General features: G+C 45.4%; 1 protein-coding gene across 3 annotated transcripts; it reads left to right on the top strand.

Moving 5' to 3' along the window:
* Positions 1-543: 543 nt before the first annotated feature.
* Positions 544-27,147, top strand: LOC108164540 (protein sevenless). Of its 3 annotated transcripts, none has more exons than XM_017300344.2 (12): positions 544-1,895; positions 10,018-10,875; positions 15,706-15,780; positions 18,130-18,195; positions 18,273-18,641; positions 19,770-20,009; positions 20,071-20,411; positions 20,484-25,087; positions 25,546-25,826; positions 25,890-26,081; positions 26,152-26,588; positions 26,648-27,147. In XM_017300344.2, exons 2-12 carry the CDS (start codon positions 10,216-10,218, stop codon positions 26,967-26,969), a joined length of 7,587 nt encoding a protein of 2,528 aa, XP_017155833.1. In that variant the 5' UTR covers positions 544-1,895; positions 10,018-10,215; the 3' UTR covers positions 26,970-27,147. The 3 variants fall into 3 exon arrangements, with proteins under 3 accessions (XP_017155833.1, XP_033247731.1, XP_017155831.1); XM_033391840.1 differs by having other exon boundaries at positions 25,549-25,826; positions 26,648-26,969; XM_017300342.2 differs by lacking the exon at positions 544-1,895 and adding an exon at positions 7,119-7,222.

Here is a 27,147-nt window from a genome sequence, read left to right as displayed (position 1 = left end):
CCCGACGCACAAGGCTAGATTCGTGAAAAATCGTCCCAATAACTCGAGTTTTCACTTAATCCAGTGGCCTGCTCAATGGCCCAGATCTAAATCGCATTGAAAATCGATGGGCTCTGTTTAAAAAACACTGGAAAAGTAGGAGTCTGCACCAAAGTGATTGGGTGAGTCTTTGGGAGCGCGAGAGGTCGGAGTGGCGCATGATACCTTGCCAGCACCTACTAAATTTAGTCGAGAGCATGCCAATACCTATTCGGAATATGATAAAAGCTAAGGCCCTTTGGAACAAATATTTTTAAAAAATTATTAAAGTAAAAAAATTTGAAACGTGCAAAAGTGTATACATGCTCTTTTTTTGAAAAAATTAAAATCTCTTAAGAAAAAGGATCTCTTTGAATTGAAATTGTTGTCTTTTTTCATTCTCAATAAATTAATGAATCTTTAAAAAAAAAAATCACAAGGATTGATTCATTTTTAAGGAATCTTTAAAAAAAAAAATCACAAGGATTGATTCATTTTTAAAGATTTTACAGTCGCTTAAAGTGAAAAGTGATAAACATGTATCCATCCACACGTGCTCGCCACTGTATATATATAAATGGAGAGAGAAAAATGTATAGAAAGAACTGCTGGTCCGATTTGGCTCAAATTTTGTTCGACTGTTCGCATTTGCCAGTCTGCCGCTGCATATAAGCGTCTAGATATCAGAGTATCCGTCACAAGTGTATTTACAAATTTCGCCCCGCCCCTTCCGCCTCCACAAAGGATGCAAATCAGTGATATCCACAATTTTGAAGATACGAGAAAACTGCAAACGCAGAATCGTTAGAAAACAACCGTATCTAGACCATGGACTGCCGAATCTGGATCAGATCGGATTATTATAGCCAGAAGGACAACGCCGTCCAAGCGCTTTGTCTCGCTCTCTTTCTCATACACTTCAAAAAGCAATGTGTGCGTCTCTGGCGGCGAGAAGCCATACTGTCTGTATCGTTATAACCGATATTCAAAATTAGTATAGGGGTATATGAGATTTGTATGAAAATTATGGCATACGACGGACAATAAGCCGACAACAACGCAGCGACGATCTTTGTAGGCGATTGCCGATTTATGTTTAATGGTCGAATTTGGGGTGGTAATTGTGCAGCGCGAACCTGTGCAATAAGGGCACATCTCCAATCATTTACTTCTGCACGCTTCTCTAGCGATAGATTATAACGGAAATTCTGACAACGTATTGCTGTCCCCTTTTAGCATGCTTATTAGTAAAAACGGGGGGGTGGGGGAACGTTATGAGTTGCTGCTGCGACCGTAACTTATACCCGATACTTAGTCAGTACGGCTCTTCTTCGCCAGACGGTGCTAACATTGAACGACAAAGAGTGTGTGCACTGCGTAGATTTGTTGCTTTTGGTTATAATAATGATCCGTTCTGATCCAGACTCGGAAAATCCAGCTTGTAGATATGGTCTTTCTCTCTGATTGTGCGTTTTTTATTTTCCCGTATCCTTAAAATTGTGGATGTCACAGATTTTCGTCCTTTGTGGGGGCGTGGAAGGGAGATAGAGGAGCAGCAGAAGCACAGGATCAGGAAGGATCAGAAAACCGATGAGGTTCAAGGTATGAAGAGGAATCGATCACGGAGGCAGCACATCGTCGCAACACTTAGTTGACCGTCTAGTGGCTAATATTATATAAATACGGATATGGTGAGACGGATCAAGACAAGCGCCGAGATCAATGGTCCCTTATCAGTAGTGCCGACGTTGGCACGCCTGGAGCATCCCTATGCGGAACTGACTAGCAAGCGGCGCTTGGAGAAGATTCAAGTTGACTACCATGGTATAAATAGCAGTTAACAGTAACGAATAAAAACACGAATGCTTGTCGCCCAGGTAATATTATAAATTGATTGCATAGAGCCCACAGACCGCTAAACAAGCTCAAGCTAATTCAGACGGCCGAATAAGGGTTCCTTACAAGTCCCACACATGTTCATATTTATCTGAGCTAAATTATATCTATGTAGCTGGCAAAAGTCAATGGATTTTGTGAGGGCTTTAGATAGTATGAATATAAGGATCACCTAAACAATTTTCCAGCGCTTGCAAAAATCAGCTTTTCTTAAAACCAGACTAATTGTTCGGGAGATACATACATATGTATGAGTACCCGGTACTCGAAGATTATAGGGGTATATTAGATTTGGGTGAAAGTGGATGTGTGTAATATCAGCATCAAAAGCCGAGTCTGTCTGTCCGTCTTTTTTGACGCCTAGTTCTCAGAGAGCATAAAGGCTAGATCAACGAAATGTTGTATCCAGACTCTTGTGAGTTCCAACCCGACCTTTTTATACCCGATACTCAAAATGAGTATTGGGGTATATTAGATTTGTGGTAAAAGTGGATGTGTGTAACTTCCAGAAGGAATCGTTTCCGACCCCATAAAGTATATATATTCTTGATCAGCATCAATAGCCGAGTCGATTGAGCCCTGTCTGTCTGTCCGTCTGTCCGTCTGTCCGTCCGTCCGTCCGTCCGTCTGTCCGTCCCCTTCAGCGCCTAGTGCTCAAAGACTATAAGAGCTAGAGCAACGATGTTTTGGACCCAGACTTCTATGATATGTCACTGCTACAAAAATATTTCAAAACTTTGCCCCGCCCACTTCCGCCCCCACAAAGGGCGAAAATCTGTGGCATCCACAATTTCGACGATACGAAAAAACTAAAAACGCAGAATCGTAGAAGATGACTATATCTTCTAGAGTGCAAAATCTGAACCAGATCGTATAATTATTATAGCCAGAATCAAGAAAACAATTTCATTCTTTCTCGCTCTGTCTCTCTCTAACACACAGGTTTCATGGTCGGTTTTGCCAATTGCAAAATATGAGTTCAAGGATCTCAGAACCTATAAGAGCCAGAGCAACCAAATTTGGTATCCACACTCCTGTGATATCGGACCTTGACCGTTTCGTGTCCAAATTTCGCCACACCCCCTTTCGCCCCCGCAAAGGACGAAAATCTGGGGCATCCACCAATCTCAGAGACTATTAAGGCTAGAGTAATCTAATCCGCACTTCGGTTAGATCTCGATATAAAACGTATATCTCAAAATGTAGCCACACCCCCTTCCGCCCCCACAAAAGACGAAAATCTGTTGCATCCACAATATTGCAGATTCGAGAAAACTAAAAACGCAGAAACATAGAGAATGACCATATCTATCAGATTGCTGAATCTGTATCAGATCGGATCATTTTTATAGCCAAAAAGAACAAATCAATTTTGCAGTGGCTACGCAGCGCCCGACGTCACGTTCTGACTGATTTTCTGTCTCTCTCGCACGCACTCTTTGTCGTGTCGTTCAATATTAGCGGCGTCTGCCGGAGGAGAGCCATACTGACTTAGTATCGGGTATAAATGTAGAGTTGCGGTCTCCGCAGCAACTCACTACGTTCCCCCTCGTTTATATAAAAACAGATGTTCCATTCCATTCCAACAAGTGATTGGCAAAGTTATAAAATATACCTACATATACATATGCTGCTGCATTTCGTTGAGATAGTTCTTAAGCTCAAATAATTGTTTAATATGTAGAAACATAGCTATCAGATCATCTTTCAGCTCAACCGACAAGGTATGCACCTGCCAGCAGATTCTGCCTGCAATAAGCTCTCAGATCAGCTCGGATTCCAGCTCCGCTTTCAACTACAGTTTGCACGAGCTCTAAGAGCTTTCTATCTGTTGAAGAGCTTTTCCAAACTTTCCTTACTTTCGGAGTCCACCATTTAGGTTTTTTCTGGACTCTGGTTTTTCCGGTCGTAACCTTCTGTAAAACTCCTCATTAGTGGGGATTCAGGGAGAATACTGCTCAAGTGATCTCAACAACGACAACCGTTTGTCCGCTTGACATTCCGGAATTGAACTGGAACTCGGTAGAGGGAAGGAGAATACAATTGCCTTCAGGATCTTATGTTCCTCTGTATCTGGTGAGAGGCAAGTGTAAGGTCCATGACTTCCGTACAATTCTTGGCACTAAGAGTGGGATCATTTCACTGGATTAAAATTACCATCTTAGTGGTCAGTAGGTAACTGGAAAGGTACTCACCCCGTTCATTAGTGACAGTGCTTCAACGCTGACAGCGATGTGCATTGGCTTCGCATCCTATAATTATTCCGATGTCCTTGACCTCGCAGTCTGCGATGAGCTCACGGAGGGGCTTGTGTGCAGGAGGGTCAGGTTGGTCATGACCCAGTGTCCCCTCGGGTTTGTTTTAATTTCACTGGGAGTTTTCTTCCCTCCGGCCGACTATCATTAGCCGGCATCCATGGCAGAGACATGACTTTACCAAGACCCGTTTCCAGCCGACCTCACGGGGAGAGTATACTCGCACAGTTGTACAGTTATGACGGGTAAGGGTTCGCTCGTAGCCCCCTTTATCCTAGGGCATTAAGCACAGCCGCCTCGGAGTAAGGGCAAGCCTTGAACCCGAAGCACCTGTCTTCATTCCGATAATAAATTATAACATAATAATAGTTTTTCCATCCTTGATTTCAAGTAAGGCCTGTTTTAACCTGTAATCTAAAAAAAATTAGATACCCAGGTATCCTACAATATATAATATTTAGCTTCGAGTATCCAGCTTATCAGCTTAAATCGGTCCAGAAGCCAAGTTGCTCATAGCTACGGGTTGGGCTTTTAAGCATAATTTACCTATTTACATATTCAGAAGTCAAAGGTGCCTAAAATATATTGTTTGAAACATACATTTCTTTTTTTAAACAGTTTATGTATTGAATAATGAATTTTACTGAATTATTCCACCTAAAAGTGCATACAATTTAAATAAACAAAACTCTTATGTCCATCCCGATGAGCGCCTAGATCTCAGAGACAAAAAAATGTTGTGTTTATACTTCCCCTTTAATGAGCAAAAAGGACAAACGAATTGGAAGCGGAAATGTAGAAACAAATATTTAACAATTCGAATCAAATAATTTATGATGTAGCAAGTGGATAAACGGAGTGCAAGATTAACATTAGAACATAGCTAGCGGTCGTGGTCCCTCTGTATGGGTTTCCCTCTCTGATCGGATCCGCTTACGTATGTATATTTATGAATAAAATATATTGGATAGGCCACATAAATATTTTGATTATACATAGATAAATGTACATATATATGTACATATACGGAGAAAAATGTGCATAATTTTGAACACATCCGGCTGAAGATCTGGACTACAGATCTGATTGCCTAGTGAAGGAAATCCTTGTACTACCCAATGAGTTTTTTAAAAACACCTAAAAAATGTATCACACTTGCCAATTGCAGAATGGCTGAAATATACATATTTCTCAATCAGATTAAAATTAGCGAAACCAGTCAGATACAATCGCAACAAAAAAACCATATGCGAGCAAAAAAGTCGTATTTTTGTTGTTTAAAAATCAAAAGCGGCGAGTGACAAAATATTATAGTAGTTTTTGGTGTAACCCAATACTATCCTATTCTTCTTTGATCCATCATGAATGAAATGAAATAAACAAAATACAAACTTCTTATCTTTCTTTTGGAATTCAAGCGCAACAATGAGAAAAATGAGAACAACAGTCATTTTTCTCATTGTTGCGCTTGAACTCCAAAAGAAAGATAAGAAAAATAAAACCCCCTGAGATCCTATTCCACCTACGGAATCTAGCAATCCTCTCGAGTCAAAAACGAGGGGGAACGTTGTGAGTTGCTGCGGAGACCGCAACTCTACAGTTATACCCGATACTAAGTCAGTATGGCTCTCCTCCGGCAGACGCCGCTAATATTAAACGACACGACAAGGAGTGCGTGCGAGAGAGACAGAAAATCAGTCTGAGCGTGACGTCGGGTGCTGCGTAGCCAGTGAAAATTGATTTGTTCCTTTTGGCTATAAAAATGATCTGATCTGATCCAGATTCAGCAATCTGATATATATGATCATTATCTATGATTCTGCGTTTTTAGTTTTCTCGTATCCTCAATATTGTGGATGCAACAGATTTTCGTCCTTTGTGGGGGCGGAAGGCGGTGGGGCGAAATTTTGATATATACGTTTTATAGTGAGATCTAACAGGAGTGCGGATACCAAATTTGGTTACTCTAGCCTTAATAGTCTTTGAGATTTGTGAATATCCCCAGATTTTCATCCTTTGCGGGGGCGGAAGGGGGTGTGGCGAAATTTTGAAACAAACTCGTCTCGGTCCGATATATTAGGAGTGTGGATACCAAATTTGGTTGCTCTAGCTTTTATAGTCTCTGAGATCTAGGCGCTAATGTTTTACTCTAAGCAAAGCCGCCTATGCTACGTGTGTGTTAGAGAGAGACAGGGCGAGAAAAAATGAAATTGTTTTCTTGATTCTGGCTATAATAATTATACGATCTGGTTCAGATTTTGCACTCTAAAAGATATAGTCATCTTCTACGATTCTGCTTTTTTAGTTTTCTCGTATCGTCGAAATTGTGGATGCCACAGATTTTCGCCCTTTGTGGGGGCGGAAGTGGGCGGGGCAAAGTTTTGAAATATTCTTGTAGCAGTGACATATCACAGAAGTCTGGATCCAAAACATCGTTGCTCTCGCTTTTATAGTATTTGAGCACTAGGCGCTGAAGGGGACGGACAGACGGACAGACGGACGGACGGACAGACGGACAGACAGACATGGCTCAATCGACTCGGCTATTGATGCTGATCAAGAATATATATACTTTATGGGGTCGGAAACGATTCCTTTTGGACGTTACACACATCCACTTTTACCACAAATCTAATATACCCCAATATTAATTTTGAGTATCGGGTATAAATATAGCGTTTTCTGTTGCATCTCCGTTATTAAATGCTTTAGGCGTTCTATGTGTTGCTGGTGCAAAATAACTGAAGAGATCTCTGTCAAAGTTCAGTTTTTTAAGCTTAGGGGTTGCCTTGACCGTGACGCGATCGTTTCTTCGTCACCGCAAACAAGCGAAGAAGATCGGCGGGCGGCTCGGATCGGGTCGGCCCGTTGGGCGGCTTGCTTCGGTTCAACAGCGCGACGGCGAGTTGTTCTCGGGCTTGGGGCTGGGGTATGTGTTGCTGTGGATTGGGCTGGTTAAAGCATGTTGCTCGTCATGTCAAACAGTTGTGTTCCGATCGCGCCACTGAGAAGTACCGTGAGTCATCACCATCTGCGCGCTGACGCCTCGCCTAGTAAGTGGGGCCCTCTCTGCCCTGCCTGTCCCTAGTTTGAAGTTGCTGCTAAGTTGGGGAAAATAGATGCAGCAATAAAATGCAATTAAGCTGCTCAAATCAACAATAAATTGAATTAAACTGCGACAACTGCGCTGAACAGCTTCCACCGCAGGCTGAGCAAAATGTGGGGTAGGACGCATGTGCTGTGTGACATTGTGAAAATTTGACTCCCGGCCGGTCGGCGGTCGTATGGCAGAAACAAAGATTCAAAATAAAATTTGGCCTGATACAGCAGTATTACAGTAATTAATGTAAAATCGCTGAACGGAATTTGCGTGCATTTTCCGAATAGCTTTTATGCAATTAATTTCCTGTGATCTTTCATATTTTCAATGTTTCTAGCGGTTTATTCAATTTATTTTCAATTTATTTTCGCCTTTTTGTCTCCCGTTTTTTTTGTTGTTATGTGCTGTGTGCGAGAGTGTTTGTCGATGCGATTTATTTATCATTTTATGAGCGCTGTTGTTTTCCTGGTGAATATGAAATTAAAGTGCAATTAACTATTATTTTCTGTGAAGTTTCAAACAGTGGCTGATTTTCGTCTGGAGAGCAGACTCCACTCCACTCCACTCAATCTGTTTGCATATCAATGAGGATAATTTTGTTATTGCCCTTCCCTTTGATGCTTTGAGAGGGCGTGTGACTTATTGACTATGCATTAGCCCGGGTTAATTGAGACTTGTCGCTTGATATGCCATGAGAATGTTCTGGGGAGGTTCCGAAACCTGGATGCGAATCGTTAGTAATATGTTGGAATATTGATCGGCTTGCACTTGCACAAATTCGCCCTCGGAAAGCGTTCGTTGAACCTTGGAGCTGCCGCTAATGAAATGATTTCATTTCGTCTCTTCTGCCTATTGGAAAGGGTATATCTATTTTGTCATGTTCTACCGTACAACGAGTTTGGCTATGCAAAATGTTTACATACATATGAACACATAAAGTAGGAGGATTTAAAGCAATTTCAAAATGATTGGCGAAAAAAACCCCCATAAGCTAATGCTACTTATTGAATATAATTCAAATGATTCAATTTAATAACTTCATATTTTATTCAACATAATTTCAGTTAAACATTGCTGATTGCTATCGATTGTTAGCTTACAATATTATAATATTTATTGTGTGTTATTGCATACATAGATAAATCACTCGAATGAAACAAAACTTACGACCCTATTATGGAATTTCCGCCATAACTTTTTCGGTATTTTTCGGTTTTTGTATAGTAATATACTACTACTATTACCACCTATTAAAAGGATAATTCTTGATAAAAGTTTTTTCTTAGTCTCTTTAACATATCTAAAAAAAATCTCAGAGAGCTGGTCAAACCTCGGCAAACGGTATATTGTTAGACTTTTATCACCTCGAAATTGGGTAACGTAACGCCAGTAACTTACGTCAGATGTCTCCGCGGATTTTTAATAAAAAAAAGGAAAAGTGTTTATTTGTTTATTTCAATATATGTACCAAATATGTAAAGATAGTTCTACCCGATTCGCAGAGATTTGATAACCATAACATCAAAAACCACCATATTTTGGCCTATTCATTTTAAACCGTACGTTCGACTATTGTATTTTTTTGTGGCTTATATAGGGATGGATATCCACTTACTACTTACGAATGGATTCATTTTTATTTCATTATGATTTTTTAACATTTTGTCGTAGGAAATTAACGTAACGGCACAACGTATTAGATTAGATATTAGATTTGTATATTGTATTCGATTTCATAGGAGCGATGGTGCCATTGGTTCTTCACTTGGGGTCAAAATTCCCTCTTATTGTACCGTTTTGCAATACAGAAACGAATCTGTTGCAATGTAGATTGCTAGGACCAGTTTTGTGAGCTCGTATATTCTTGATATGGACATTTTCACAGAGAGATCCAACATTTTTAACAAGCTTTAAGTGTATAACAAAACAAGATTACTAGTACTTTGCCATCTGCATTTGGCTACTGATCTGGCATAAACATCTTCAAGTGGACCAAGTGCTACATGGGCCTCCTCTTGTAACAGAACTCTCAAGAGGCGCAGCGTCGGCAAAAGTACTTGCGGGCAATGTCCAGGCAGTCCAACAACAGCTCGGGGTTGAAGAATGCTGGGACACAGCCCTTGCGTAACACAACACCCCTGCGTGAGCCGCGTCAGCAGATTAATGCGGCGGCGACTGCGAATCCGGCGATGATTTGGCAGATTCGATTTGCTCAGACTTCCGATCGGCGCCCAGCCGGGTACAATATAATAAAGTTTGATTTGAATACCATATTTCCTTTTATTATAATCTTCTATTGGAAAAATGATATATGAACAAGTTCTTCCACAAAGTCGGAATCACCTATCTATTAATTAAAACAAATTTAAGAAAATCAATCCCATATTAATTGACTTAAATATCCTTTAAATGTTTTCGACCGTGACGTTAGACATACATATATATTGTATGTATTAAGGAAAAGCCCATATTCAGACCAAAGCAAAGAATAAATTCGTAATAAAATATTCACGGTTGAAGACTTGGTCCTAGTTAGAAATTTAGGAAGATTGTACAGAAAAAATTCGGTATCAATCGATGCGGTGCGCTGAACTTGGAGACTTGCGCGTTTTTTAATCTTTTAATTTGCATAAAATGGAAATTAGCTAATGCACTTTACATGCCCATTGAATTCGGGTTTTGACTTTGAGATTTGATTTTTAATGTTGTTTCTCTCTTTCTCTTTTGTCTTATTTGTTTGCCTTTCAGTTTCGGTTTTCGGCGAATACCAGTTGGCAGAGCGAACAACAGCGAGCAGCAACAACAACAACAACAAGAACAACAGTAAAAGCGCGAACGACTAGAAAATAGAACCTGACCCACAAAAGCACATTAGCAAGCACTCAGCCTAGCAAAACAAAGCTAGCAAACCTGAGGTGAAGGTCACACGTTGCCACATCAGTGACTATGTTTTGGCATCAGAATGTAGACCAGGCACAGCAGCAGTCGCAGCAGAAGAAGACTACTAGTCAACCGATGGGGAAACGTTTCAACATCAGCTTCAATGTCAAAATTGCTGTGAACGTGAACACCAAGACGTCAACCACCCACATCAACCAGCAGTCGACCCCGACATCGACGACATGCCACAGAAAGCATAGCGTCCAGCATCAGAGCAGCAAGTTCGACCTGCGCCAGCAGCTGGCGCGCCTGGGTCGCCAGTTGGCCAGCGGCCAGGACGGACATGGGGGCATATCCACGATTCTGATTATCAATCTCCTACTGTTGATCCTGCTGTCGATCTGCTGCGATGGGTGTCGCTCCCAAGATGGCCGGCACCACAACTACTCAGGCCTGCCAGACGAGTTCAAGGACCGCCTGGGACTGTTGCCAAAGCTGGACAGTGACGTGGTGGAGAAAGTGGCCATTTGGCACAAGCACGCGACAGCCGATCCCCCCAGCATTGTGGAGGGCATTGCCATCAGCAGCATATCCCGACCGGTCCCAGAACCAATGGCAGCACACAAGCCAACAGCGGCGCTGCCAGAGTTACCAGAGGATGGAATCGATGAGCGTGTGGTCCTGGAACGCGTCACACGTGAGTGTGTGCAGCGTTGTATTGTAGAGGTGAGTAACTGCCTACAAGTGATGACAGACTCGCTCAGGAATATATCAGGAATAGAAATTAAAACTACACTTAAGTAAAATATGAGCGCAGCGCCTAAAATTCGATTTAAAGCTAGTACCTTAAATCAGCACAAAACCTGAGCAGCTGTACGACAGATTCGATGAGTTAAGCTCTCCAGTGTCGTCAAAATATTGTATTCATCATGTAGAGACATACCTACATATGCACATACTTGTAAGTAATTGTAGTACCCGCACAAAATGCAAACAAAAACGAACGGGAGCGTTGTAACACGCGCGGCTAGGGCCGCGGCTCTACATTTTCCCCGATACTCCGTCCGTACGTGTGTTGCTATCTCGACAGAGGGGGCATACTGCACGAGGAAGAGTGTGGAAAAGAGAAGGAATACGCGCAAATTCATTTGTTCCTTCTGGCTATAAAATTGATACGATCTAAGCCGGATTCTGGCAATCTGGTAGATAAGGTCTTTCTTTATGATTCTGTTTCTTCGGTTTATCGTATCTTTAAAATTGTGGAAGGGGGCGTTACAAAATTCTGAAAAAAAGAGTCACAAACATCTACTTCCAACACAAATCTAATATACCCCTATACTCTTTGAGTATCGGGTATCAAAACTCAGTTGCGCTTTCATTCTTTTATCCGGCATACACCAATCTAGCTTGCTGATTGTTAAAGTTAATCGTTTACACACACGCAGAGAGGCTGGACACATACTGTAACGGCTAATTAATATATACACATACATATTTACGTACATATGTGATAATTGAAGATCGTCTAGTTAATCATTGCTATGGCCTGTCGCACACTATAGTTCAAATAGGAGCCGGAACAGAGCTAAAGATATTTTCAAAATTTAGAATGAATTTATGAATTTTATGAATTTTTAAATCGTTTTTCGTTGTCCTTACAAATATTTTCACAAGCTCTTCTAAAAGCAAATGTTTGTTTTTGAAGATATTCAAACCATCGTAATCATTTTTGTCGTCCCATGTTAGTGCATAGCCCACAAAATTTGGTGAAAACCGAACCACTAGAATATCATACAACTGCCTTAATAACGAACTATTGAATAACATCATTTCCTTGTGATATTATAAAAGCTCAGAGAAAGGTTAAGTAGAAGCAGACGGACTTTCAGCTCAGCCGATAGTGTGCGGAATACGCACCCAGGCCAGCTGATGCTGGCTTAAAACAGCTCTGCTCTAGATTCTGAGAGCTTCTGGAGTTCAGCTCCTCCTTTAGCTGGAGTGTGCGCGAACCCTCGGGTTTTTTTTTGGGCTAGAATTTACAGCTTACAGCAACTTGGCTCCGTATCAAAATATAATCTTTATCATTATTTGGGTTACCGTTGCTCGGCTTAATTGCCATTTGCATATTCGTGCCTGTCTCCGTACGAACGGCCGTACATTCTCGTACGAGTACATACGTACATATGTATATACAGATGTGTGAGACCATTTGAATGGGTCGCAGAACTGCAGCGACGCGTCGGTCGTGAAACTTGCTCTGCGAAACTAACGTCACATGGAGCTTTTCTGCTGCGACATTTCATATTTAATTTAATGCCTCTATTTGTTGGCTATTTTTTAAATAGCAAACCCGTTGTCATGGGTCAGGTAACCAACGCACGTACATATATATTTTATTTATTTATTTATCAGGAACACTTTATCTGAGATATATTTAATTTACACAAGTGTGGGTGATTTACATGAATTTATAAGAGTACAGGCCTTCGACCTTTTCTGCTTAGACATAGTATAGTGGTGTGCAGTAGTATAAAGAAGTTGATTTTTAAGAAAAATAATGATTAAGGGAAAATAAATATGTACAAAATCCCCTTACAACCCCATAAGCCCCATACCCCTTAAAGCACTATTACTTAGAAATTAAAAAAAAAAACTAAACAACTAAAAAACCAAAAAAACTAACAAACTAATGAGAAGTAATCAAATATTTTGTAAGTGTGGATAGATTGAGTATATAATTAGCCATTCTCACTGAGGTTAGTTCTACGTTAGCATTAAATTGTGATTCAGTAGTGGAGAAATTGCATATTCTAATTTGAAGCGAGAATTCCCATTTATAAATGGATACAATCTGATTATGAGTGAAAATAATAAATAACAATAGTTGATCGACCATTTTTAAAATTTGCTCAGTGAAACTATTTCCATAAGGTGCAACGATTACCATATATGTACATACATACATATGTAAGTAGCTGCCATAGTAATGATCTTAAAATTATTAATAATAACATCTCAGTTTGATCGCAGCCTTCAGTAGCGTGTCACACATATGTAGCTCTACTATAATATATTCTCCAAAAGATGGAGCAGCACTATCTACAATTTGGAAATATTTCATTCGATAATGAACCCTAATCAAGGGTAGTTTGTATGATATTACCTCGAAAAAAAACAAGAATTTCTATACCTAAAAGGGTCCGAACCGCTTCTGGTTGTTATACACATCCACTCCACTACAAAACTACTATATCCCTATACTCTTTGTGTAGTTAACATGTGCTTAAATTTATAAATCTATTTAGATGGCATTTAGTACTATACGTATGCTCCTGAGAGTGTGTAATAGGAGTGAAGTTACATATTAATCAGTGGTTCGGTTACAGTTCATTCATTAGCGAAACGCCTCTGTAATCCAATCCTATCCAGGCCATCACTGTAGTTTGGTTCAATTAAAATTAATGATGAACCATCGTGTTCAGTGATTGCTTTAAATGGATAGCTCTGGGCAGGAAGGGGCAGACTGAAAGAAAGGATTGTCAGAGATTTTTTTCAAATATAAATGTAGTTATTGTAGTTTTTTACATTTAATCCTTCTCTTCGCTTGTTCCATGGTTCACTTTTCTGGCAACTCACTGGCTCTTATGTATTATTATCAGATATTCGATAAAGGGGATATTTCGAATGAGTGGAAAATGAAGCATTGAGCAGAGCTGAAACTACTTAACTATAATATTCTATACTATACTGTATTACCTCTTAAAGTGACGATCAGGACGGACTGATGGACAAACGGATAGACAGACATGGCTATATCGACTCGGCTATTGATGCTGATTAAGAATATATACACTTTATGGGGTCGGAAATGGATTCTTCTGTGTGTTACACACATCCAGTTCCGCTACAAATCGAGTAAACCCCTATATTCTTCGAGTACCGGTTAATACATGCAACTATTATTCATAAAAAAAACTGTTGGCTACTAGATCTTTCACCATCTTTCGGCCTGCCTTCACTGTCCAGTCCACTGATTGCTAATTGAGTCCCTGTAAGAATTTTTGCTCGCCATTCCTCGCTTGAAACTGGAGCAGGCCGCACTAAAGATTGTGGACCTGGAATTCGTTTTACACAGAAAAGCTGTGCACACAAAAGAGATTTCGCTGAGATGTTTTGCTTAGCCAATTTGTGTGTGTATAAAAATGGTTTGGCATATATTCGTATATTCGCATTCCTGCGCTTGCTTTACGGAGCCTGGCGAGGCAGCAAGAGCAACACGAACACAATGGTGTCAATAGCACACCAACCTAGTCCGAGTGCTGTGTGGGGCTCGGTCCAGTCCATGAGTTTCCGAGTTAATGTAATAGAAATTGTACAACAAAAGATGAGCAATAACGACATGAAAACCCCCAACGCCAATTAGTCGTAGAGCTTGCCCACCCCATCTCTGTCATGTTCTCGCTCTCGTTCTCGTTCTCATTCTCATTCTCCTTGTCCCATTGCCATCGTGAGTTGGGGAGCCTCAGCTCTCAATAGCTATTTCTGTTTGTGAAAAAACTAATCAAGCTAAATTAATAAAATACTGCGTAGAAAAAAATAAAAATTAAAGCTCAAACACTAGAGAAATATTCCGAGTGTGTGGAGAAATGCGTGAAGCAATTAGTTTGCTTTAAAGAAAATCCCTAATTAACATACACTATGCAACAGCGAAGAAAACTCTGTCAACAAACGTACCTCTACTGGTACCCGTCACCCGTTGATCAGTGGCAGTTCTCATTTTCAGTTGATCTTCTCCCGCTATGCATCTGGAGGCTAAGTCCTCTCTCAGTCAGTCCTCAGAGCATCTCTGTCCCCTAGTGCCACGACCCACATTAGCTAGGTCTTGAGCTTCACCCACGATCGCAGCCCAGTGATGAACCCAAAGATTGAAGGCGGTCTGGGCTAATACGCCTCGGCTAACATGTAGTTTATGCAAATTAATTTAGGTTCATCGATCAACCAGCCCCCCTTCGAACCTTTATTGTATGCTTAAATCTGAGGCATGAAATTTGTCTTCCTGTTTTTCTTGCTCTAGAACTTATTCAGTTGAACTTATTCTCGGAAATAATAAGACAGAATGGTCGATATTCTGACTGCGACTCGGGAACTTACTACACCCCTTGACAATTAGTCGAAAAGAATTGGCATTGCAGACAGAAGGACATGGCCATGGACACTGCTGCTATACCATATATGGATGGATGAGCAAAACGGTCTTTTGAATATATACAACATGTACACGGATGCACAATTGTGTTTACATTTAAAGGGAAACAATATACACTTGTATTCCACGAGAACCAGGTATACAAAAAATCAAAATAAAATGAATTGTCTTTTTAACGCTGGTTACTGACACTGTGACAGGGTTCATATTCGATTTCTTGCTGTTATAGTCCTTGTGTATTTACCTTTTCCCATGCAAAGCAGCAGCCACTTCCGTTCCCATGACCCACAATGTTATTTACTTTACTAATTGGTTTGGGTTATTTTCATTTCGTTTTGTAACTTTTCCAGGAGGATTTATTTCTGGACGAGTTCGGAATCAAGTGCGAAAAGGCGGACAGCAGCGAGAAGTGCTACAAAACACGCGTAAGTGGAGCGAGGAACGAGGGTGCCAAACGACATTTGATAGCCATCAGACCAAATTAAATGAAAGGAATCTTAAAAGCAGGCCCCAATGCAAAATGAGCAGCAGTAATTTGAACCATCTCCAGGCTTAAAAGGAGGGCGAGACACTTGTTAACCGCGAAAGGGAATGTATTTTTCGATTTGACTGAGTTTTTATTTTAGTGCGGAGTCGAATTCTAAGGGAGAAGGAAGCGATCCCGTCCCCGGAAAGTGTACATATAAGGGAAATATTTTGTATGTCTGGTACTCTTAGAGCGAAGGATTTTATTATATACATATATAATATATAAATATATTTGACGCCTAGTTCTGAAGCTGCCCCCACCTTTATTATGACTATAATTTATTTTTTTAAACTTATGTTTCAATCTTTCTATAAAACTTTTATTTTTTTAATGAATCAAATAAATTCCTTCTTTTGTCAAGTCCAAATGCAAATTAGAAAAGAGTTTGTTGGCTCTATGGACTTTCATGTTTTGAATGCCGAAACTATTATCGTAAATATTCAAGACACTGTAATTGAATTTGATCGTGATCCTCAGAAATGTATTCGACTAGGTGTGGATGGATGTGTCACAAAATATTTAAAGAGAATTATTCAGAAAAGCATATATTTTTTTTTTTAATTATCGAAACTTTAAAATCTCAGGAAAAGTCATTAACTTTGCACAGGCGTTGTAGTCAAAAAGGTAGGGCTTGCTGCGAAGGAAGGTCATGATGTTATATTTTTAAATATTAAGTGGAAGAACGTTAAATAAACATCAATTATTTAGAGGGTCAAGATCCGATTGAAGAAATAATGGGTACACGGAATCACTATAGATGAAATAATCAGCATACATTAGGACTCGGGAATGAGTTAAGACTGAGTTAAACCTGACGAGACAAAAAACTGTTTAGAAAGAGAGAGTTGAAGCAGACACGCTGAGAACGATTGCAGAGGTAAGCCTTAGCACGGAGAAGCAGGTTAGTCGGAAACCCGAGGAGAGATAGTTTGTGGATAAGAAGATTGAGATTAACTTAGTCGAAAGCTTTACTAAAATCTGTATAAATGACTTCAGGCTGATACTGTTGTGCAAGTCCGTCAAGTAAGAAGGTGGAAAGGTTAGAAGACACTGAGCGATGTTTTACAAGATTCTGCTGATATTCTGAAAACAAGGATTACAAAAATGTTGGAGCTGAGAAGTAATAATTTTTTCGAAGAGTTTACAAGTGGCAGATAAATTGGAAATACAACGGTAACTTGAAACATGAGACTATGCCCCTTTTTATTAGTGGGAATTATGATAGATTCATTCCAGACGGTGGGAAAATCGCCATAAGCTCGACATAATCAGCACACAGTTGGAGAACACCACTGGGAACCATATCTGGTTCAAGGAAAAATAAAATTTACACGATTCTAAATTGGTTAATAGGCTATTAAAATCAATGAAGGTGGGATAGATGCAACTTGAACTATTTCAAGGGAAAGAATATAAGTGCATGGCACGAAAGTCGCTAGAAGAAGCGAGAACAGAGGGAAGGGTTTTAGAAAGGACAGAGTTGCAAAGTTGAAAAAATGAAGCGAGTAGGTCAGCAGTATCGCAATCGTTATCAGCATATGGGTAAAGATGAGGGAAAGTGTGAAGAATTTCGTTTAGAGTTAACAAACCTGAAGAATAGACGAGAAACGACAGGAGACTTTAGAGGGTCAATAGCAGTAAGAATAGATGGAGGGGTAGAAGGTGCCTCAACATCCCTCCGGACAGCAGAGTCAGCGGTTTTAATTGCCAGTCCCGGGATTGTCGTTGACTTCCAGTCGGATATCGAGGTCAGACACGGGCACAGGAAGGGCGGTAGGTGAGGATGCAGATACTGCAGTCGCTGTCGGTGCAAGGGCACCTTTAGCTCCAAGTTCCATTGCATCAAGGGACTTCAAGGACTTTATTTCTATTGGGCAAATAATTGTAACCCTTTTTCATTTTTGGCGAATCAGTTAAAATTTTTAGGTTTTCAAAGTGAGACTCTATCGCGAGAAACTTGTCTTGAAGCAATCGGAATCTAGAGTTGAGGGCAGCGAATTCATTATGAGTCTTTTTCATAGCAACACGCATGTCGTTTTCAATAGCACTGAGATTTAGGCACTCATCGGGACGGAGAGATGACCAATGCCAGAACCAAATACCGGAATGGCCTCTACGGGACTCCTTTTTATTCAAAATGTGCCTGACTACGCTGACTGACTGACATTAACTGCGCAGTTCAAGGCTCCTCCTCCGCTTTCAGATAAAGTATTTTTAAACAATTCTAATCCATTTAAATCCGCAGTGCACCAAGGGATGTGCTCAATGGTACAGAGCCCTCAAGGAGCTGGAGCCCTGCCAAGAAGCTTGTGTAAGTGAGAGCTCATCTCATACATCCCTAAAGATTTTTGACCAGCTGATCACCACCGTTTCCCTCTGGTTTGCCAGTCTTCGCTACAGTTCTTTTCCCATGACATGCCCTGCATCGGGTCCTGCGAGATGGCCCAGCGCAATTACTGGCGCCTACAACGCCTGGCCATGACGCAGCCCGTGCAGAGGACGCAACCGCAGTTCGTGCAGGCCCCCAGTCAGGATCGACAGGACACGCCCTTGACCATCAAGTGGGCCATGCACTTCCCGGAGCATTACCTGTCCAGTCGACCCTTCAACATCCAGTACCAGTACGCGGATCTCCATAATGAGGAGAATAAAAAGGAGAAAAAAGAGGAGAAATGGTTTAATTTGGCAGACTACGATTGCGACGAGTACTACGTCTGCGAGATCCTTGAGCCCCTGATGCCTTACACACAGTACAGAGTAAGTAAGAAGACTGTTTTGTCTCTGAAATGATGAAATACGGATACGAAATGTACTTTTGAATACGCAAATCCTTGTTCCTCTCGTTTAGGCAAAACGACAATGTCTGACAACAAACCGAATATTGATAGCAAAAGGAAAGAAATAGATGACTTATTGATGTATTAACATTTAATTGACACTATTACCAGGAAAATTTAGCTTTTGCCCTTAAATTTAAATTTTCCTCTGAACTAATTGGTCAGAGCAACAACACTTTACGTTTTCGTGCTAACAGCTGTCGCAATCCGATTTGGTTATCAAAACATCGAATTTTGAGATGAAACATTAAAATACCGTGGCTCTACATTTATACTCGATACTCAGTCAGTATGTGTGTTGCTATCTCGCTCTCTCGCCAGAGGGCGCACACTGCACGAGAAAGAGTGTGTGAGAGAGAGAGGGGCAATGAGTAAGCGCGTGGAATGCTTTGCGCAGCCAGTGTAAATCCTTTTCCGATCTGATTAGGTAGGAAGCGTTTCCAACCCTATTAGGTATATGTATTATTGATCAGCATCAAAAGCGGAGTCGATGGAGCAAGAGACAGCTTTATGGGAAAATCATGCAGTGAGAGCGAGAGATATATATGCGCCAGCTTTGCTTTCCACTGGAGCTGGGAGCAGCGCTGCAGCAGAAGTGATCGATTGTTACACTTTTCTGATCCAATTTTCCTGGCTGGCCGGCTGTGCGTGTTGAAAACCATCATTTTGTCACCAAAAGTGCCTTAGTTCTTTTACTAATAGCCGGAGGGCGTGTCTGGAGACGGCTACGAAAACTACGAACTCTCTTCGCAGCAAAGTTAGCCTAGTCTAATGGCTATTAGCGATCCAGAAGTGCAGACGTGCAATACAAAAAAAAGCCATTAAATATATTTCAGATCCATACCTCGCATACATAGTCCAAAAATAATGAATTTTGTAGCTTCCTCTAGATATATCTATGTACCTATATCTTACCTATGATCTATCTATATGGCTATCTTTATTTTCTGTATGTTCAGGCAATGCATTCAGACAGAGGCCAAAACTTGCATTTCGTCTATTAAAATATATTTTTCTTGGAAAATAATTACATCCATTCATCATGCAGTTCCGCTTCGAGCTTCCCTTTGGCGAAGGCAGCGACGATGTGCTTTACTCGCCGGCTACACCCGCCTACCAGACGCCTCCTGAGGGCGCGCCCATTTCGGCACCGGTTATCGAGGAGGTGCTGGCACTCGACGACAGCCATGTGGCCGTGCACTGGCATCCGGGCAGATTCACCAACGGCCCCGTCGAGGGCTACCGCCTTCGCCTAAGCAGTCCTGGGGATAACCGAACCATCGAGCAGGTAATCAATCCCATAATTGCCCCTCCAGGAGGAAAAGTACAGTTTGCGACTCTTTTTCCAGCTGGTGACGGTGCAGCGGGGAAACTTTATCTTTTCTCAGCTGCAGGCCCGTACCAAGTACAGGCTGGAGTTGACGATGATCAACAAGCAGGGCGAGGGCCCAGCGGCCTCTGCCAGCGTCGAGACCCATACCGCTCAGGCTCCGCAATTGCACAAGGATCAGGATAAGGATCAGGACCCGAGTGCGCTTGTTGCCGGGCATCGGAGCATCGTATGGCAGGCCTTGGCGCCGGGCGGGGAGACACGACTCGTCCTTCAGTCTGATCAACCAATTAGTGATATGACCTGGGAGCAGAGGGAGCAACGGCTGTGGTTTGTGGACGTTCTGGGAGAGATGCGCAGGTGGGCAGTCATCAAAAAATCTGCAAAGAACAATAGATACGAGTAGCCCTTCTTGATCCTCCCTTTCAACAGCCTGAGACTGGAGCAGGGCCAACCCACTTCTGGCATTAGCAGAGTGGAGCTAGATGGACGAAGCAACATTACCGGTAAATGGATTCCCCGAAAGCTTAGCCTGGATTGGCTCCGAAGACGTCTCTACCTAGCTGTGGAGACGCCGAATCTCAAATTTTCCCTGCTCAAGATGGATCTGGAGAGCATAGACATTGCTGTGTTGTCCGAGGCTCTAGACCCTGTCCAGCAATTGGAGGTTGACCCCTTGAACGGTTGGCTTTTTTGGACCGATGCCGAGAGCGTTTGGCGCCTCGATTTGACCACTAAGGAACGAATTCGCATTGCCAGGATCAGACAGCCTGGATGGTTCACCCTGGACCCGCTGCACTGGCTGCTCTACCTACTGGTGGCGCACGAGGGGAAGATTCTGGAAATCAGCTACGATGGAAATCACAAAAGGCCTCTGATCGTCCTGCCCGACAACTCATGGCGGACTTTCGCTCTCCAGGGCCGCTCCCTGCTCCTAGCTGGTGCCAGCCAGATACAATTGTTGCTGGTGGATCAGCTTAACCACAGAGGGCTGGGCACCTGGCCGCTGCGTCACTTCCCTGACTGCTGGGGCCTAATCCTTCTCACCGCAGAGCGCTATCCTTCGGCTCATCCCTCAGGGGTGCCTCGCCAGCTCAGCGCCGTGTTGGGGGCACAGGCAGCACACATATCATGGGAGCAGCCGGCCAGGAATCATTACCAGTCACCCGCCGCCGCTTTGGACTTGAGCTACGAGCTAGAGGTCCTGGACGTGGCAAGCCAGAGCGCGTTCAGCATCCGCAACATCCGTAGCCCCCACTTCGGACTCGAGCGCCTGCAGCCGGACAATCTTTACCACTTCCGGGTGCGGGCCATGAGTTCGGCCGGTGAACCCGGTGCCTGGACCCCACCCCACGTGGCTCGCACCTGGCCCCTTGGGCCGCATCGCCTCAGCTGGGCCACCCTTCAGGGGGCCCTTTACGAGACCAATGAACTGGGTGGAAAACTGGAGCGGAAGGACGCTCAGCTGCAAGCGCGGCCTGGACCCCTGGCTATGATAAACGCCAGTGCGGGCTACTACGTCGCCGGGTCCGGGGTCATGCATTGCATCAATCTGAAGCAGCCGCAGCTGAGGTGCCTGGTTCCAGATGAGGTGCCTCATGTAGGGGCCGTGACGTACGACTGGAGAGGCGGCCGAATCTACTGGTCGGATTTGGCACGAAACTGTGTAGTGCGCATGGATCCCTGGAGCGGGGCTCGGGAACTGCTGCCCATCTTCGGGACCCGCCAGCTGGCCATCGATCCCCGGCAGGGCCATCTCTACTACGCCACCGCTAACCGTCTGACACGTCGGCCTCTCAGCTCTTCCCCGGGCCACCCCCAGCACGTGAATGAGGTGGAGTTTTACCACGTCAATGGCCTTGAGGGTAGCATCGTCTCGTTCAGTATCGATCTGGAGCAAGGCCAGCTCTATTGGCTGGTATCAGGCCCCACCGCGTTGCGCCTCTACCAAGCTCCTCTTGGTTTGGAAACCACCCAGGATTCCCTTGAGCTGTTGCAAAGTTGGCCTGACAGGGATGCCCTGCCCCACAGCCTCCAACTGGTCCGACCCCTCGGAGCTCTGCTCTGGCTGGAGCGGGGCGGTCGCCGAGCAGTCCTCGCCAGAATAGCAGCCGTTAACGACACCATGGAGCTGTGGCCCCAGGGGCTAGACTCCACCGTCTCCTCGCTCCAGCTGATTGATCCAACACCCCCGCCACCCCCCGATGCTGGAGTCATACCTTTGGCCGTGCCCACTGACAGCGTCCGCCTGGATGATGGCCACTGGGATGATTTTCACGTGCGATGGCAGCCAGCGATAAGTGGAGGCAACCACAGCATCTCCTACCGACTGCTCATCGAGTATGGCCAGCGCTTGCAGACTCTGGATCTGGCCACTCCGTTCGCCCGTCTTACACACCTTCCGCAGGCGCAACTCCAGCTGAAAATCAGCATCACGCCTCGCACAGCCTGGCGGATGGGCCCCACCACCCGCGTCCAGCTCTGCACGCCCGCCGCAGCTCCCACTCAGCCCCGGCGCCTGCGCGTTTTCGTGGAGCGCATTGCTACGCCTCTGCTGCCGGTTAGCATCGGTGCCCTACTCCGCTGGGATGCGCCCGAGCAGGCTCCAGCTCCGGTGCAGGCTCTGGAGTACCGCATTAGCTGCTGGTTGGGATCGGAGATCCACGCGGAATTGCTGCTAAACCAGAGCAGCCTTGAAGCTCGAGTGGAGAACCTGCAGCCGGACCAAACATACCGCTTCCAGGTGGAGGCGCATGTGGCATCGACAGGGGCAGCTGCTGGCGCCGCAAACCACGCCCTTCACGTGGCGCCTGAGGTGCAGGCCGTGCCCCGCTTTATCTTTGCTAACACAGAGTTCATCGGTGAGTTGGATCTAGACAGTCAGCTCCGGCGCCGTCTGGTACATACCGCCAGTCCCGTGGAGCACCTGGCCATCATGGAGGGGGAGCAGAGGCTCCTCTGGGTCAACGAGCACGTGGAGCTGCTCACGCACGTGCCGGGATCCACACCCGCAAAGCTCGCCAGGATGCGTGCTGAGGTTCTTGCCCTCACCGTCGACTGGGTGCAGCGCATCGTCTACTGGGCCGAGCTTGAGGCCGGCCAGGAGGTGCCGTCAGCGCAGGTAGCTGCAATATACCGTCTGGACTTGTGCCGCTTTGAGGGGCGCATCCTGCAGGGCGAGCGACTATGGAGCACTCCGCGGGGCCACCTGCTGAGGGACTTAGTGGCCCTGCCACACAGCCGGGCACTTGTCTGGCTTGAGCACGAGGTTGGTACCCGGAATGCCACGCTGCGGGGCCGCAGTCTTACCGACGGATCGCCTATTCCGCTCGAATCTTCCACCGCCCTCTTTCGGCTGTACGAGGGCAGTCTGGAGCCCGGGACAGAGACGCTAAACTTGGTGGACCATCAGGGCAAGCTTTGCGTCTACGACGTGGCCCGCCAGCTCTGCACCGTCACAGGCCTGCGAAGCCAGCTCCAATTGCTGACGAAGGACGGCGGACAACTGGCCCAGGATTCGGGCTACCTCTATGCCCTGCGAAACGGCAGCATCCGCGCCTACGGCCGGAGGCGTTACCAGCTTGAGTACCTCGTTGAGCTGGAGCCGGAGGAGGTGCGGTTGCTCAAGGCCCACAACTACCAGGCGTATCCCAGCAAGCGCTGCCTGCTGCTGCCCGCCTCCGCTGCCCTAGACTCTACTGCCATCCAGTGCGACGAAGTGCAGTGTATCCTAACCCTGACCCAGTTGCATGCCTCTCCAGACTGCGCGCTGCCCGTGCCTGGTCTGAGGTACCAGCTGAACTTCACTTCGCTGGAAGGAGGCCCACGCGAAGATGCACTCCATCAGTGGCAGACCGGATCGGGGGACACCATCAACATCACAGGCCTACAGCCCTACACCAGATACCAGCTCAGAGCTTCATTGAATAGCTACTACCAAACCCGTCTAGGCCTCGACGCCCTCCTGCTGCCCTCCATGGAAGTGCGCACCGCCTCGGCCTCTCCCTCGGCCCCAAGGAACTTCAGCGCTCGCGTGCTGGGTCCCAGCGAGGTGGAGGTCAGATGGGCACCACCTCTCCATCTCCGCAGCGAAAGTGTTCACTACACGATTCACTGGCTGGAGGATTCCAATAGAAACCGTACGGAGCAAGTGGAAATGGAACACAGAGTGGAGTCTTCGGGGATGCACCAGTTGAGAGGGCTGCGGCCCGGGTCCGGCTACCGGCTCTGGGTGCAGGCCCATGCCACGCCCGCAAAGTTCAACAGCAGTACGGTATTGAACGTTCGGACCTACGTGAGATTACCGGAACTGAAGCTGCTTCAGCTGGGACCCTACTCATTGACCCTCTCATGGGCAGGAACCTCGGACTCGCTGAGTTCCCTGGCCCTCGAGTGTCGCTCAAAGGCGGAACACCTGCGCTGGGAAGTAGCCGGAAACCACTCTTGGATGGTGGTGCAACCGTTGCAGCCGTGTACTCGCTATGAGTGTCAGCTGCTCCTCGGCTTTGCGTCCTCCCCAGGAGCCTCCATCTACCCGGGTCCGAGTCAGGAGTTCGAGACACTCGGGGACGCACCTAGTGCGCCAGGCCGGCCACAGCTTGAGCACATTGCCGGGGAGATCTTCCGGGTGAAGTGGACTGCCGCGCGCGGTAATGGAGACCCCATTGCCCTCTACAGTCTCGAGGCGCTGCAGGCCAGGGTCAGGCGAAGGAGGCGCCGGGAGAATGCGAGAGGGGGCCGGCTAGCCCTTCTGCCATGGGCCGAGGAGCCGGCGGCCGTGGAGGACCAGTGGCTGGACTACTGCAACACTACCGAACTGAGCTGCATCGTGCGAGGTCTGCACTCGAACCGGCTACTCCTGTTCAGGGTTCGCGCGCGCAGCCAGGAGCATGGCTGGGGGCCCTACAGCGAGGACAGCGACCGGGTGTCGGAGCCTTTCGTCACTCCCGAGAAGCGCGGCTCACTGGTGCTGGCCATCATTGCCCCAGCGGCCATTGTGTCCAGTTGTGTGCTGGCCTTGTTCCTGGTCCGCAAAGGTAACATTTTCCCAGTCATGCTATTATTCTTAGGTTAGGTTATTATTAGGTGTAGTCATTATGCGGGTATGACTCTTGCTTTTTCTATCCTAGCAGATTCTTTGAATGGTAGATCAAAATGTCGCCTTCATGGCAACACATGCGGTAGTTCCCGAGGTAGTTTTTACAGATCTCATATTCTCAGCAATTAAACTGTTTATACACACAAGAAATACGGACGAACACACTCCACATAGATCGATCTGAAAAAGGATATAGTGTAGTAATGAGCATACTTAGTTTATGGGGCGACTCTTTCTTAAAGCTTGAAGCTATTAAAGTACATACATATGTACATATATAGGAAGGACATATCCCGGAGGATATGCGTGCCTTCCTGAACGATGCAGCCCAGTCAGGCTATTTTGACAGGTCTTATTGTCTTACTAGCTGTTTATTTATAAACCATTATATCCAAGTAGTGCAAAAGCGGCGAGTGCGGGCCAAGAAGCTGTTACAGCAGAGCCGTCCAAGCATCTGGAGCAACCTGTCCACATTGCATACGCAGCAGCAGCTACTGGCCGCCCGAAACCGCGCCTTTTCCACGACGCTGAGCGACGCGGACATCGCCCTGCTGCCGCACATTAGTCGGAGTCAGCTGACCCTGCGGCGCTTCCTCGGGAGCGGTGCCTTCGGCGAGGTCTACGAGGGAGACTTGCATTCCGAGGACAAGAAGGATACGCAGCGCGTGGCTATCAAGGTGATTAAACTAGGCAACAGTCTTAAGATATAGAAGCCATTCTAAGCCCTTGCTAATACACAGAGCCTGCGTAAGGGTGCCAGCGAGTTTGCGGAGCTGCTGCAGGAGGCGCAGTTGATGAGCAACTTTAAGCACGAGAATATTGTGTGCCTCGTCGGCATCTGCTTTGACACTGATTCCATCTCTCTAATCATGGAACATATGGAGGCGGGCGATCTGCTCTCATACCTGAGGGCTGCTCGGCCAAATTCCCAGGTGGTGTAACGCCATAGTTCTTCTCACAGCTTTTGCTCACCCAATTTTTCTTTCCCATTGAATCTTGAAGGAGGTAGTCCAGGGACTGTCGCTGTCGGAATTGCTGGCCATGTGCATTGACGTGGCCAACGGCTGCAGCTATCTGGAGGACATGCACTTCGTTCATCGGGATCTAGCCTGCCGCAACTGCCTTGTTTCTGAGGGAACAGAGACGGGGCACCGGCGAATGGTGAAGATCGGCGACTTCGGCTTGGCCCGCGATATCTACAAGAGCGACTACTATCGCAAAGAGGGCGAGGGGCTGCTCCCGGTTCGCTGGATGGCCCCGGAGAGTCTCGTGGATGGGGTGTTCACCACCCAGTCAGATGTGTGGGCCTTCGGCGTGCTCTGCTGGGAGATTCTCACCCTGGGCCAGCAGCCGTATGCGGCTAGGAACAACTTCGAGGTGCTCGCCCACGTCAAGGAAGGTGGACGTCTCCACCAACCCACCATCTGTCCCGACAAAATGTAATTGGTATCTTTACTCCTTATCAGGCTGCTTCTAAAACTGATCTTCCTCTTGATAGGCATTCCTTGCTTTTGTTGTGCTGGCGCACCGATCCATCGGAACGACCCAGCTTCAGGCGTTGCTTTAATGCTCTGCATGCCATTAACACGGATCTCCGCCGCATCCAAATGCCGCCAGTCGACTCAAGAACTACGGGATCTAGCTCGGAAGCTGATTCCTGCATCAGACCAGAGCTCAAGGTGCACTTCGATGAGCACACGAAGAAGTCTGCGGGGCAGGAGAGCGAGACGAAGGAGACAGAGAGTATGTCCCTTCGAAATGTGCCCAGTCACAGTCCATCTCAGCAGCTGTATGCCAATGAAGGGATATCCCGGCTGTAGGAGGCCATCGACTCCCTGCAGAGCTCGTCTCATTTTCCGTTTCCGATGCCAGAACAAATCAGTTTCTAAGCCAAAACTGGTTGGGCACGTGCTAACGAACTAGCTTTATACTTTACGCTTAAGCTAAACCTTTGGATTAAATGTATTTACAAGAATATACTGAAAGAAAGTGAACATA

This window comes from Drosophila miranda, chromosome XL (genome assembly GCF_003369915.1).
Source record: "Drosophila miranda strain MSH22 chromosome XL, D.miranda_PacBio2.1, whole genome shotgun sequence".
Lineage (NCBI taxonomy): Eukaryota > Metazoa > Arthropoda > Insecta > Diptera > Drosophilidae > Drosophila > Drosophila miranda.
Note: the sequence above shows the minus strand (reverse complement) of the source record. Positions and strands in the feature narration are given on the sequence as shown.

Excerpts from the sequence above, each read along its gene's own strand:
- LOC108164540 (XM_017300344.2), top strand. The coding sequence starts at position 10,216 with ATGTTTTGGCATCAGAATGTAGACCAGGCACAGCAGCAGTCGCAGCAG. Across the intron at positions 18,196-18,272 it reads AGCCCTGCCAAGAAGCTTGT|TCTTCGCTACAGTTCTTTTC; the intron begins GTAAGTGAGAGC and ends CTGGTTTGCCAG. Across the intron at positions 26,589-26,647 it reads ACCATCTGTCCCGACAAAAT|GCATTCCTTGCTTTTGTTGT; the intron begins GTAATTGGTATC and ends TCCTCTTGATAG.